General features: G+C 34.2%; 1 protein-coding gene across 4 annotated transcripts in view; it reads right to left on the bottom strand.

Moving 5' to 3' along the window:
* Window positions 1-13738, bottom strand: part of SMAD2 (SMAD family member 2) — a 109395-nt gene that overhangs the window by 38064 nt on the left and 57593 nt on the right. For all 4 annotated transcript variants that reach the window (XM_032602462.1, XM_032602463.1, XM_032602460.1 and 1 more), the window contains 4 exons: window positions 7749-7838; window positions 6502-6695; window positions 5580-5714; window positions 3141-3215 (listed from right to left, as the gene is read on the bottom strand). In XM_032602462.1, coding sequence (XP_032458353.1) covers window positions 3141-3215; window positions 5580-5714; window positions 6502-6695; window positions 7749-7838 — 494 coding nt within the window. The remainder of the gene's footprint in view (window positions 1-3140; window positions 3216-5579; window positions 5715-6501; window positions 6696-7748; window positions 7839-13738) is intronic.

Here is a 13738-nt window from a genome sequence, read left to right as displayed (position 1 = left end):
CATCTAATGACAGAAATGCTATATATCTATGCTAAAAACTGTAAAACACTGCACAGATGGCATAGCCAATAAGACCACTACCTTTAAGTTCTCAAACCTGACCCTCCGTTCTTGACAAATAACCTTATTTTCCTATTTTATTTAGAAGATCGTAGTCATGAAGATGAAACTGCTTCTGCTTCTGGATCTCAGTCCCTCAATTTACTTCTAATTTTCATGCAATCAAGTTTCTTCCTTTTTCTTAATGGTTAATTCATCCTTTTATATTTTCTTTAAATATACTCACATAGTATTTACTGTAAGTTAGGAACATTTAACTTCTTTACAAAAATTAACTATTAACAACCCTATGGGTTTGGTACTATAATTATTCCTAATTTACAGATAAGGAAACTGTGCCTCGGTCATCTAGCTAGTATATAGCAGAGGGACAACTCAAACTCAGGTAGTCTAGTTCAGAGTCCAACCATACTATCCTGCCGCTATGCATTTGGTTAGAGAAGCTGTCTCCTAAGTGGGGTATGTGAACCTTGTCTAGGGGTATACAAAATGACTGGCTTGCAAGAAAAAAAAATTAGAACTAAATCAAACTTACATTTCTTGTGATGTTCAGCCTGATACTTAATGTCCACAAACTTTAAAGAATGAAGGCTTGACCGGAAAAATTTTTTAAAAAAAGAAAAAGCAAAGCGAAAAATAACAGGTACTTGTTCATACAGTTCTGTATTCTGCATTATTTGTCCTATGGTTACTTTTTTGTTTGTTTATATTTATTCTTATTTATTTATTTATTTGGGGGGGGGGGTCACACAGCTAGATCTTAGTTCCCCGACCAGGGATTGAACCCATGCCTCCTGCAGTAGAAGCGGAGTCCTAACTACTGGACCGCCAGAGAATTCTCCTCTGGTTACCCTTTTAAAAAATATTAACTCCTTCTATTCCAGCAGAGCTTGAAAGATCAATTTAATTATGTCCTTCCCTCAGGGAAGGTATGGACCAGAGTTTAAAAACAGGTTAATTTTGTTCTAAATTGGGACCCTGCATCAGTCAGAAAATTCTTCCCATGGCACTGAGAGAACAATAGATAGCAGGTAGAAGACTGGTATTTAAACCAACTTTTAGCATCTCATGAATCAAATATTCACACTGTTACTGTCATTACACTAAATAATTTTAAATGTGTCATTTTGAAAAAGACAGTAACATTTCCCCCCACTGAAACAGAATTAGAAATATTAGGTTACGTTCAAAGCTAGCCCCAAAACATTGAATTCATTTTAGTTGATTCAGCTTATTATCCACATTTAGATTTTGACCATTATCATAACCAATGATTATATTCATCTTATTGTTCTTCCCATGTTTCAGCTATATTATAGAATAGGCATTTGTGCACTAACTGGAATCCTTATGGCCTTTTGTGCCTGGCTTATTTCACCTAATATAATGCTTTCAAGGTTCATCAATGTTGTAGCATGCATCAGTACTTCATTCCTTTATATGGTTGAATAATATTCTAACGTATGGATATAAATCATTTAATTTATCCATTAATCATTTGATAGACAGTTTGGGTTGTTTCCAATTTTGGGCTACTATAAATAATGCTTACATGAACATTTGTTTACAAGTTTAATGTGGACATGTGTTCAATTTTCTTGGGTGAAATTGCTGGGTCTATTGTTATACTATATTTAACTTTGAGGAATAGCAAATCTTTCCAAGGTAACTGAACCATTTTACATTCCCATTAGCAACATATGAAGACTCCAACTTCTCCGATCTTCATTGAGGCTTCCCCCTTTTTTGATTATAGCCGTTCTAGAGGGTGTGAAGTGATATGTCATTATGGTTTTGATTTGCATTTCCCTGATGATTAATGATGTCATTAGGGCATATTTTTATTGGCATTCACTTCTAAGTGTCACAGTAGCAACTGTCCATCAACATGACTGATTTAGGAATACAGTTCTCTGACACACATGCATTTCTTAGGAAGATATATTCGGAAATCCAAATGTCATTTGCCGTAAGATATTTGCATTAAGATGTATAATATGGGGAATTCCCTGGAGGTCCAGTGGTTAGGACTCTGCACTTTCACTGCTGAGGGCAGGGAACTAAGATCCCACAAGCTGCACGGCCAAAAAAAAATTTTTTTTTAAAAACATACGTTATTTCCAATGATCATCATCTACTTTTCTTGGTTATCTACTATTTTGAAAAACTATAAGTATGATTAGCTATAGCAGAAACTTCTTCACTTGGGAGTCTAAATAATGGAAGAATTTAAACGACAGAATTATTGTAAAAGCCAACCACCCCAGCCCCCACCATGTAAAAAATAACTTAGATTATCATAACTGCAGAATGCTTTAGTATAAACTGTGCAGAAAAGCGGATGCTATAATTTGGGAGGTTGTGATATTAAGGTGTCCAATCCTTAAGATATAACCAGGGTGAAACAGATCAAAACATACAATTACAATGACATCACAGCTATTTCACTGGTAACCTGTTAGTTCTGATGGGTTATATACATTTTATTACATAACAACTGTTTTAAAGCTTTGATGTGTGTAATATCTACTACATGTCAATTTTTCTTCACTGTGTTTGAAGCTGATAGCTAAATATTAGAAATTAATTGCATTAGGTCAGGTACAATATACAAGGTATTTTGTGTAAACAATCTACTATAATTCAGAACTCACTAGTAAGTTAAAAGAGCACTGAAAAGCTGACCCCCATCTCTTACTTCCAAGTTCCTCTGAAAGCCTGTTATTGGGCTAATTAATTAGAATCTTTCATCACAAGGACATTTATTTATAGAGTACCTAAAACTTTAAACAGAAGCACAGAATATCAATATTTTAAAAAGAAAAGTGAGTGTTCTCCCATTTTTATTTGTTTACTCTAATAAGAGAAAATTCTAACAATTATTCTGCAGAGTAGCATACATTAATCTTTCACTGACTCCTCTCTCCGATGATTCAAATATGATTATTAAATCAAGATGATTCTTTTTTTTGATATGTCCCAACTTCTCTAAATGTAAGGGTTATGAATAACTCTAGTGAGTTTCCAACAAGGCAAAAATGTGTATCTAATTACTGAGGAATTTTGAAAAATATTTTTACCTGTATCCATACTTTGGTTCAACTGTTGATCACTTGTTTCTCCATCTTCACTGATATATCCAGGAGGTGGCGTTTCTAAAAAAGTTTAGAACAAATCACGTACAGGTTCAATTTAATTTCATCGCCTTTTCTCCCAGCTACCAAAGATAACCAACGAATCACTCCAAATAACATAGGAATGTTATATAACATCTCTATAAAAAGCAATATTGGATACTGAGGGCTTAAGATTCAGGTTCTGATCCAAACCTTATAGGTGAATCTTAAAACTTACTTGTAATATAATTGAGCCCTCTGTACATATTTTCTTAGCTATTACTTACATATCTGGCTCATTGTCATATGTGTATTTTCTGGGGCAAGAGCCAAAAATATAACTTCAAAGATGCCTCAGTTCTGATCGGTATGTTTCAAAGAGTCTAGTACCCATAATTATGATTATTTTTTAACCTAATGGCCATCATGGATGGGTACTTAAGAGATGATTAAAGGACACACAATACAGGCACACAAGATTTTGGATTACAAAATAATACAGGCTTACATCTTACATTAGGTTCTATAGGGCAAAATATGGTAATATAGTTCAGGAATGGTCTAGCCTGAATTCTACCTAAAAAGTGTATTGCTCCATGATTGCTAACCAGTAAATCTTGAATGCTTGAGGCAGAAAATTAAATTCAAATACAGACTACTACACAGAACTGAGGCAAACTACTTCCTGAAAATACTTAAGATTCTAATGTGTCATTTCCAATATGGTTTATGAACAAACTGTTTATATTCAGGAAGCATCTGAATATCTGAATAAACTTCATGTAAAATAAAAACATTTATACAATTTTACCAATTATAATTTCAAGGAGGAAAAAATAAGTTTAAATGATGTGGGTTAAAGGCTTCCTTCATAAACTTTTTATAATCTCTCTTCAATAAGCTAACTATAAATTTTAACTTAAGTATCAAACTTTTCTTTTTAAGTGTCAGTGCCCCAAAATTTTTAATGTGAGAATAAAATAAATTCCTTCATACACTCGAACAACAAAGAATACAAAAATAAGAATAAATACCATTACGTGCTATTTTAAAAGTTAAAGCAAATTAAAAAGAAGAGCTAAGCTTTGCCAGTTTAACCACTCATGTCTCAAAGGTCTAAAGAGGAAGAAATACTGAACTGATAAATATGTTATCTTTTTTCATTTTTCTGCATTATTAGTTATCTATAAAATAATAAACAACAAAGGTACTAGTGTTTTCGAGGAAATGTTAAAATTTCTTTCGCAATGGAATAAAAAGCAAAGCCCAAGGTTTTGCTGTCAGTTGGAGCTGCGTAAAGCCCCACTGTCCAGAAAAGCAGATAGGCGTAATCCACTTGTGATTTTCTACTTTGTAAAATGCCCAAATCTAAACAAGTAAAGACAACAGGGAAAATAAGCCCAAACATCTCCACAAGTGAAAGCCACTAAACATTCTAACACCCTCCATATAATTAGTGGGTAGGTGTCTTACAAGAGTGTATGCTTACACCTCAGTTTTCTAAGTATTGTTGAATTATACTAATTCCCACATCAGAGACTTAAGTACTCCCTCACCCAAAACACTACCCACACGTAACCACTTCCAGTCAAATTCTTCTCCCTACAAAATGCCCTTTGTTCATCCTCCTTCCCCTCACCCTGGCCTCCACTCTCCACAACAACATCTTTGCCCTGTCCTCCTAACTTTTCAAAATGTTGGTTTCCCAGCTACCCAAAAAACAGCTTTAAATCCTCTTTTGGAATAGAACAGTAATAAAAGAAAAAAGCATTAAAATAATCAGAAAACACTTTCTAACCTTAAAATTAGCTATTTTTAAAAATCCTTCCTTTTCCTTATGTTTTCAAAATTATCTCCAATGAACAAGCATTTGATGACAAAGCAATTTTTTAAATGTAGTTGAAACTCCAAGTTCCTTACATATTTTCAGTTGTATAAAATAAACATAAGAGCGGAATAGATAAATATTACACAAGGAGAAAAAAGACACTAAAAAAATCCTATGTATAGTTAAATGCTCAATCTTTTACCTTTAGTTTGTACTAGGAAAACAAAAAACAACAAAAAAAGGAAACAGACAAAAAAGGAAGACATTATTAGCTGTTGTCCTAACGAACAGTGAAAACTAAAAGAATAGTTTCCATATCATGGGATATTACTGGACATATAATATAATAGAGCAGAATGTGAGAACCATGCAGTTCATTTATTTATCAGCATTACTGAGTCCCAGATGAAAAACAACTAAAACAGAGGTTTTCTGATTTTCAGCACAACATACGTGTTGCTATGTCTGTAGAACTAAAAATTTAAAAAGCCAAACCATAATTTATTAATACTTGAACACTTATGAACAAAATTTGTATCTATCCCAAATTTTAGGAGATTCTGAGGCAAAAATACCTGGGATATAATTACTCTGTGGCTCAATTCCCGCTGGGAAATTAGTGTTTTCTGGAATGGAGTGGGTATAATCATCCAGAGGTGGTAGTTCTGTTAAGATCTCAGTATGCCGTGGCACTAACACCGGAGGCAAAACTAAAAGAGTAAAAGAAATACAAGTCAATGGCAGAGCAAAGGGGAGGGTGACACCTGTATTAAAAGTTTTCATTAATTTTTGAAGTTTAGGATCCACCTACTTGGCAATATTTGGCTATTGAGAAATTGACCAACCTGATTATGATTTTAACTTGTCATGTAGTCCACAATCTAAATCTCCAAGTCCCAATTTATCTTGTACTTTTGGGGACAAAGTGATCCTGGTAATATTATATTACCACAGAAGTTCATAAATCCTCATCGGAAAGGTTACAGAAAGATTTGTAAAATCAGATTTGGGGTATTTTTTGAAAATATAGCTGTATTCTTTTAGAAAGTTTCAAGTATACAGCTAAGTAAATTGGAAGTCCTGCTATGAGTTTTACCGAACTGCTTAGATGCAAATGATGTCATTAAAGTACATCAAAAAAACAAAGAGCAAAATTACTGAAAACAGGTAGTACAGCAGACAAGTAATAAGACATATCATTCAGTTCTAAGCAGACTGTGTATCTGTGGGATTAGAATTTCCTAGACATGTACTTTGATGTGAAATGCTTGCTATTCCAAGAAACTAAGATATCTTTCCCTCTAAGATATATTTTCCCATAACATGTGTTAAAAAACTTTAAAGTATTTTTAACTACTGCCAAAAAATATACTGAATTTAAGGTAATTTATTAGTTTTATACCAAAATTTCCCTGGGTCAATTAGGTATAAGAGTACCTAATACACTTAAGTTCAACCATTTAATTAAAACAAGGGGAAAAAATCTACTTTTCCTACCTGGTGTCTCAACTCTCTGGTAGTGGTAAGGGTTTACACATACTTCATCCTTTTTAAGATTAAAAGCATATTCGCAGTTTTCAATTGCCTTGAGTTCATGATGACTGTGAAGATCAGGCCAGCGCCATAATCGGCAATATATTACATGCGGCAGTCCTTTCCGATGAGATACCTGAAGACGACCATCAAGAGACCTATTGGGAAGCAAGGGAAAAGAAAGGTGGGAACTTCAAAAAAAAAAATGTTCTCAATTGAGATAAATTAGTACAATAAGAGCATAAAGAAAGGAATGACAGACGTTTAGTTAGTTTTAGTGAGTACAAGGAAGAAAAATGTGTTATCTAATGGATCTCATATAAAAGTAAGCAGCAACACTAGGGTATGTTTCTTATAAATATGCTACATAAATGACTCAAATGTCAATGAACGGGTAACCGCTTGGGGAAAAAGTGATTTTTTTAAAAAAAGTATTATATAGAGCTATACTTGAAAAACTTTTGTCAACAACTTCCATCTTTAGTGAATCAAACTCTTATTTAGGGAGGCTTTTAAGGGCATTATTTCTGTAGGTGACAGAATTGTCAAAAAAAGGAACTAGTGTGAAGAATGATAAATACCAACAATGATGTAAAAGTAACTTACTAAAACTAATGTAACTCATTACCCAGTTGTGGTTGTTTTGAGTACTGAGGTATATTTCTATACAGCTCACACATAAATGCAGATGGTGATGGATATGATGAGATGAAATGGACCAATACCAATGTGCTCAAAAAAGAGAATAAGGTGATTTAAAAAAAGATAACATAAAAACGAGTTAGCCTGGCATTAATTGTGATATAAGGGGTTCAGTAAATAAGTATGTACTTATTAGTATACAGATGAGATTTAGATGATAGCAAGAAATTTAGCAAAAAACTGGTTATGTATCTACTTAAAAATTAGGCCAACAACAGATTATAATCTAACCTCACACTAAAATGAGAATATAGTTATCAAAGTTTCTATTCTTTAGGGGATGCAATAATTTTAAAAAGATTCAAAACTAGAATTTCATTGATAAAACATCAGCTGAAACATTTAATATATTTTTAATACTGGCAAGCAGTTATTTTAAATGCCATGCCTTATTTTACATTAAGGAAACATCCAAGGCAAAATTATACTAAGCAACCCACTATAGGTCTTTACAAAACACCCTCCCTCCCACAAGATCTCTAGGATTCGATAGAGGGCAGAATATTCACCTGGTTTGTTCAGAGAAGCTGTAAAGGCCTGTTGTATCCCACTGATCTATCGTATTTGGTGTACTCAGTCCCCAAATTTCAGAGCAAGTGCTGTGCATAAATTGAAAAACAAAAAATTGATGTGAACATGGAAGCATGGTTATTCAAATTACCATGATGTAAAACATGGAAAATGTACAGAATACTTCCTTCACCCAGAAAATATACATTGCTTCACTTTTTCACAGGCATTTAGTGCTGGTTTCTATATTTTCTATATGAAGGAAGCCAATAAAATGGAACATGTGACTCCAGATAAGTTATGATTATGTTTTTAAAATGTGAACACCAATGCTCTCTAGCTTAATGAAATCAATATCTATGCCTTTTCCAATTTCTTCTACTCACAACAAAGGATCCTATGCCATTAGCCTTACTAACAGTGCTTCATTTTATAACCCAGTTTTTTAAAAAAACTTATCTAAAAATGGATGTCAACTAGTATTTTTAATATAGGTAAAATTCCAATTGAAATAGACATATACCCACAGTTAAGATTTCCAGGTTATTTGTTTGAGATACATATATATTCAGTTTTACTGAAAATTATTATTGCTCTCTTATTACTGTAAAGGACACGGAAATGGATTTTGAAGTCATTCTAGTACAGCATACTACCTTAAAAGTTTTAAGAAATTGCTATGAGGACTAAAGATACGTGAAAGGACAAAATTCATAAAAGATAGTATGAATATGACAAAGTTGCTCTATCTAGTTTTTCTCATTAATACACCTGAAAGGCATACACCAGAAAGACCTCAAAATTTTTCTTCCTCATTTCTTTCCAGAACAAGGGCAGCCCAGAGATAAGTCTGCCTATTTTCCCTGCCACCACTTCATCTGTGGGAGAAGGGAAGAAAAGGAGAAAAGAACAGGTGCTTAAAAACAGTCTGGAATGGAACTAATGACAGCCAAAGGGGTCTCAGTTATAACTAAGTCATACTTTTAAAATTAGAGTCAAAAGATAATTTCTGAAACTCTATTCCATTTCTTACATATTACAAAATCATCAAAATTTAAAGGAAGAGAAAGAAATATTTCAAAACAACTTTTGAAAATCAAATTAAACAACTGGTTAAATTCCAGATGTATACTTTGCTAATGAACTAACTCAATCAGCATTTCAAAGGGCACTGGTGAAAAGTGCTGTCTTCCTGTGGCTGGACAACACATCAAGTGGGCTTCAGGGCTTCAGGGCTACAGGGCCTTTTGCACAGTCACTGGGCTGCAGAAACATTTCACGCCATGCTTTGGAGGCTACAGTAAGTATAATACTGGGTGGTTTTTAAAAATACATTTTCAGACACTTTCCAGCAGCTTTCTGAGACATTTTACAGATTCTCTTGGTTTTTAGGCTTCTAACTTCCACTTCTCAGATGACAAAAGTCAGAAAAAAACAAACTGGAGGATAATTCAGACCTTTCCTTTTTTCCCAAAGGTGTACTGACTAAACAACCATCACATAAATGGTCCTTTAATTCAGGTATTTATCAAATATCTACTGGAAACATACAGCACCATGTAGTTTAAAACAATAAAATCAACTAAATTCTAGAGTCTCATGAATCCAAATTTAAACCTCAGAAGGAACAGTATGCATCTTACTCTTCTCTCTTTGAAAATAATTTGAGGAAAATGATTGATAAAAGAGTAGATAATGAGGCTATTCTGCTCTTATGAGACTAAAATGAACATTTCACTCAAGTTAACTCTGGAACTGACATGAGAACCAAAATGTAATAGGTCATGAAGAGCTTAAGTTGTGCTTTATTCAAGCCTTGAAATATATCAGAGAACAATAAGCAGTAGTTGTTAAAAACAGGCAATCGATTTAGAGGCAGAAAGACCTAAATCCCAACTGTAACTCGGCCACTTTCCCACTGCCATCACAAGGTATATTTAAGCCTCAGTTCTACTGATCATTATAATCTCTCTCACACAAATTGGAAAGTTTATTTAAAAATAATAAATTTGCTTCTATCAAGTAAAATATTTCCTTATTTATATATGAAAAATTTTTTTAAAGAATCAATTTATAACAAAATATACAAAGCACCTAGAATAAATGTAATTATAAATGTGTCAAAACTACACCAAGAAACATTTTAATTATTACTAAAGAACACAAAAATCAACTGAGCAAAGAGAAAAACATACATCTTCCTAGACAGGAAGATAACATCATAGCGATATCAGTTCTGTCAAATTTATATATTTGATGCACTCAATAAAAATTTTAAAAAATTGTTTAAGACTCTGATAAAATTACCTGAGATATAATGTATCAAAGTAAACAAGAATGACCAGGAAAACTCTGACAAAGAAGAAACTGGCCATTACCAGATCCTGAAACACATTATAAATCCTCAGTAATGGAAATAGTATGCAATTAACAAAAGAATACACAAACAAAACAGAATAGAGGTTCTGTCAGTAGAGTAGCCTCAATTAGGCAAATCTTCCTTTGGATAAAAATGAGAGCCTCTGAACAAAATATAATAAAATTAACTATTTGAAAATATAATAAAATTAACTATTTGATAACAGTGGAGAGAGACCAAAAACAGATACACACTGAAGGGAAGTCAGACTTTGTAAGGGGGGAACTGCACTGGATGAGAGCTGCATTTGTGTGGCTCTATATCCAAAGGCACCCCACAGTGTAAGCTACCCAGGGCAACTAGACCTTAAGCAGAAAACAGCAGTTTTAAGGACCTGCAGAATCAGAGGGTGGATTTGGGGCTGCTGGAAAGAGAAGAGGGAAATCCCATAATGACAGAAGCCACGAAGGGAAAAAAAAATCTGAAAAGGGGTATGAACTCTGCCCAGACCCTTAAACTATGCATGTGGGAGAGACTGCAGAGGCCTGCTGAAAACCATTGCTTAAAAGTCTGAAAGAACTAAGCTGAGATTTCAGCTGTTTCTTTTCTCAGAGGCAGTTTGGACTCTGAGGTCACCCAAAACTATCTGTTAGAACAAAAATCAACATTCTTCAGAGAAAGATAAGAGAACTTAGTCTCTAAAATATTTTGTCCTAAATATCCAGTATAAAAATCACAAAATACTAAACATGTGAAGAAATAAGAAAATGTTACCCCCAGTAAAAACAGACCCCCAAGATGAATTAACAGACAAGAATTTTAAAGTAACTATTATGAATATGTTCGTGGACTTAATGAACAGATGGGAATCTCAGCTGAGTAATGGAAAATATAGAAACAAATTAAATGAAAACTCTAGAACTGAAAATTACAAAATCAGAAATTAAAAATTAACCTGATGGTTGGAGAAGACAGGAGAGTTGGTGAATTTGAAGATGGATCAATAGAAGTTATCTAATCAGAACTGAAATAAAACACTGAATAACAAAATAAACAGTCTCAGTAACATGTGCAGTCCCAGAAAGAGGGGAAGCAAGAACAAGAAAAAAATTTTTAATTAATAATGGCTGAAAAATCTTCAACTTCAGTGAAAAATTAAACTTCCAAGAAACTCAGTGAATACCAAGCAGTTTAAATACAAAACAAACCACCAAAAACATATTGGGACTATCACGGTCAAACTCCTAAAAACAAAAGATGAAAAGAAAATCTTTAAGCTGGTGAGAAGCATAAAAACTTGGCACAAAGGACTCCATCCAAACCCCTGCAGTTAAGAGACCTGACCAAACTCTAACATGGCTTCTAGCAACCTAAGGCCTCCTCCCTGGTGTGACCCAGACCCTACTGAGTGAGCTCCTGCCTGGAAAAGCTCAAGGCTGCCAAAAGAATTAACCATTTGTTCCAGCCAATACTGGTCCATAGGCCCCTGACCTCCTTTTCCCAGTGCATCTATTTAAAAAGCTTACAACTGTAAATCCTTCCTGTCTCTTTGAAATGTACACATGACTCCTACAACTCAGGAGTTGAGGACCTGAAAACCATTCCTTTGAAATGCAACCAATCACCAGGAAAAATGGGGTCTCCATCTTCCAGTCTGCCCTCTGAGGGAAGGCAGAAGTCTAACTTCCGATAAATGCCATTTAGCAGACACAGATGGCCTAAATCACATGGACACTGACCAAACCTCGTACCCACTTTTTGGGTAATTTTTCACTTCCCTGACTCTGTTCCAGACCCCACTCATTAACCCCTTGCTACACCCTCATTCTCCCAGTCACCTCTGTGCAAATTGGAAATTGGGCTCAGATCTTACCCCTGCTGGAATGGTTACTGAATAAAATCTGTTTTTACCACTTTTAACCAACAACGTGCAGTTCTGTTTAATTTTGACAGCAGCCAAACCAGAGCAATCTATACATGTAAAGGCATAAAGACGTGAATAGCAATTTCTTATCAGAAACAATGGAAGCCAGAAGATAATGGAAGAGCAGCTTTAAAGAGCTGCAAGGAAAAAACAAACAAACAAACAAAACCCTCATCCTAAAATCTATAATCAACAAAAGTATCCTTCATAAAAGAAGTCAAAACAAAAATGTGTTCAGATAAACAAAAACTGAGAGACTTCTAGCGGACTTTGCACAAAGAAATGCCTAAAGGAAAATTCTTCAGGATAAAGAGAAATGACAACAGATGGAAACTCTAAATCAGGGGGAAATTTTTTTAAAAACTAGCAAGTATAAGTATGTAAGTAAATATGAAAGACAATATTCTGTTCGTCTCTTAATTTCTACAAAAAGGAGATGACCAACTACAGAAAAAAACTGTAACTCTAAAAGCATGTAGTGTAATTTATGACAATGGCAGCAGAAGCAACAGGAGGTGTTTAAAAACCACTACATTATTGCAAAGCTAAAGATGCATATTGTCGCTGTGAAAGCAACTCCCCCTCACACACACAAAGGGCAAAAGAGAGTAACTAAAGAGCATATAGCAAACTAAAATGAAATACTAAAAAATAAGCCCAAAGGAAAGAAAGGAGAAAAGAACAAAAACAGATAACTGAAAACAGAGTAAAGAGTAAAACAAAGAGTAAGTCCAACCCATCAACGATACTGTTATACATAAATACACCACATACTCCAATAAGCCGGAGACTTGTCAGAAGGAATACAGGATGCAAAATGTCTACAAAAAAAGATGTACTTTAAATATAATATATGGATGGGCTGAAAATACAAGAGTGGAAATACAAAGTTCATACAAGCAATAAGTTTAATAAAGCATAGTACCAGAAATAAGACTTCAAGTCTAAGAATATTACCAAAGTAAAAAGAGACAGTAAGAGGGACAATTCACCAGGAAACATTAACAATCCTGTAAGCATTTAAAAATACAGTTTCAAAATACATGAAGCAAAAGCCGACAGATCTAAAGGAAGAAATGAACAAATCAGCCATCAGAGTAATCTCAGTAACTCTTTGGACAGTCTGTGTGTCTATGTATCTTGGACAGTCTGTGTATCATAGAAGAGCTGCACAATACTATCAACCGCCTTCTAACTGACATTTGTAGAATCCTCTTCAAGTGCTTATGGAATATTTAAAAGAGAGCAAAACAGTGCCTGACAATCAGCTGGTCGGGGGTGGGGGGCGCCTGGTTCTTTAGAAGAGGCTAGAAAACTGCCTAAATTTTTCTAGAAATGCTAATTTCTTCCCAGAAATGGCTTTCAAATTACATCACTCAAAAAACCAGACCAAACTTAGGACAATTTTCTCTTCCCTTCTAGTCTTTGTGTATGGGGACATGTAGTTCAAGACCTCCCAAGGGAACTCTATCAGTTTTCATCATTATGTATTTAAAAAAGAATGGCATGTAATGAGAAGTCATCCATGGATCCTATGTTATAGTCAGTGTTTTTTGAACAAAGTCAAAGGACAAGATAGGATCTAGCACAATAACAGTGACTCAAAAAATACTTGATAAATGAGTGAACTTTATGGGGAATTCCTTTATATAAAACAGATAAAAGTAGAAAGGTTCCACGCTTACTGTAGGCATTAAACAGAAGCA

This window comes from Phocoena sinus, chromosome 14, assembly GCF_008692025.1.
Source record: "Phocoena sinus isolate mPhoSin1 chromosome 14, mPhoSin1.pri, whole genome shotgun sequence".
Classification (NCBI taxonomy): Eukaryota; Metazoa; Chordata; class Mammalia; order Artiodactyla; family Phocoenidae; genus Phocoena; species Phocoena sinus.
This window is presented reverse-complemented; position numbering and strand designations above follow the sequence as displayed.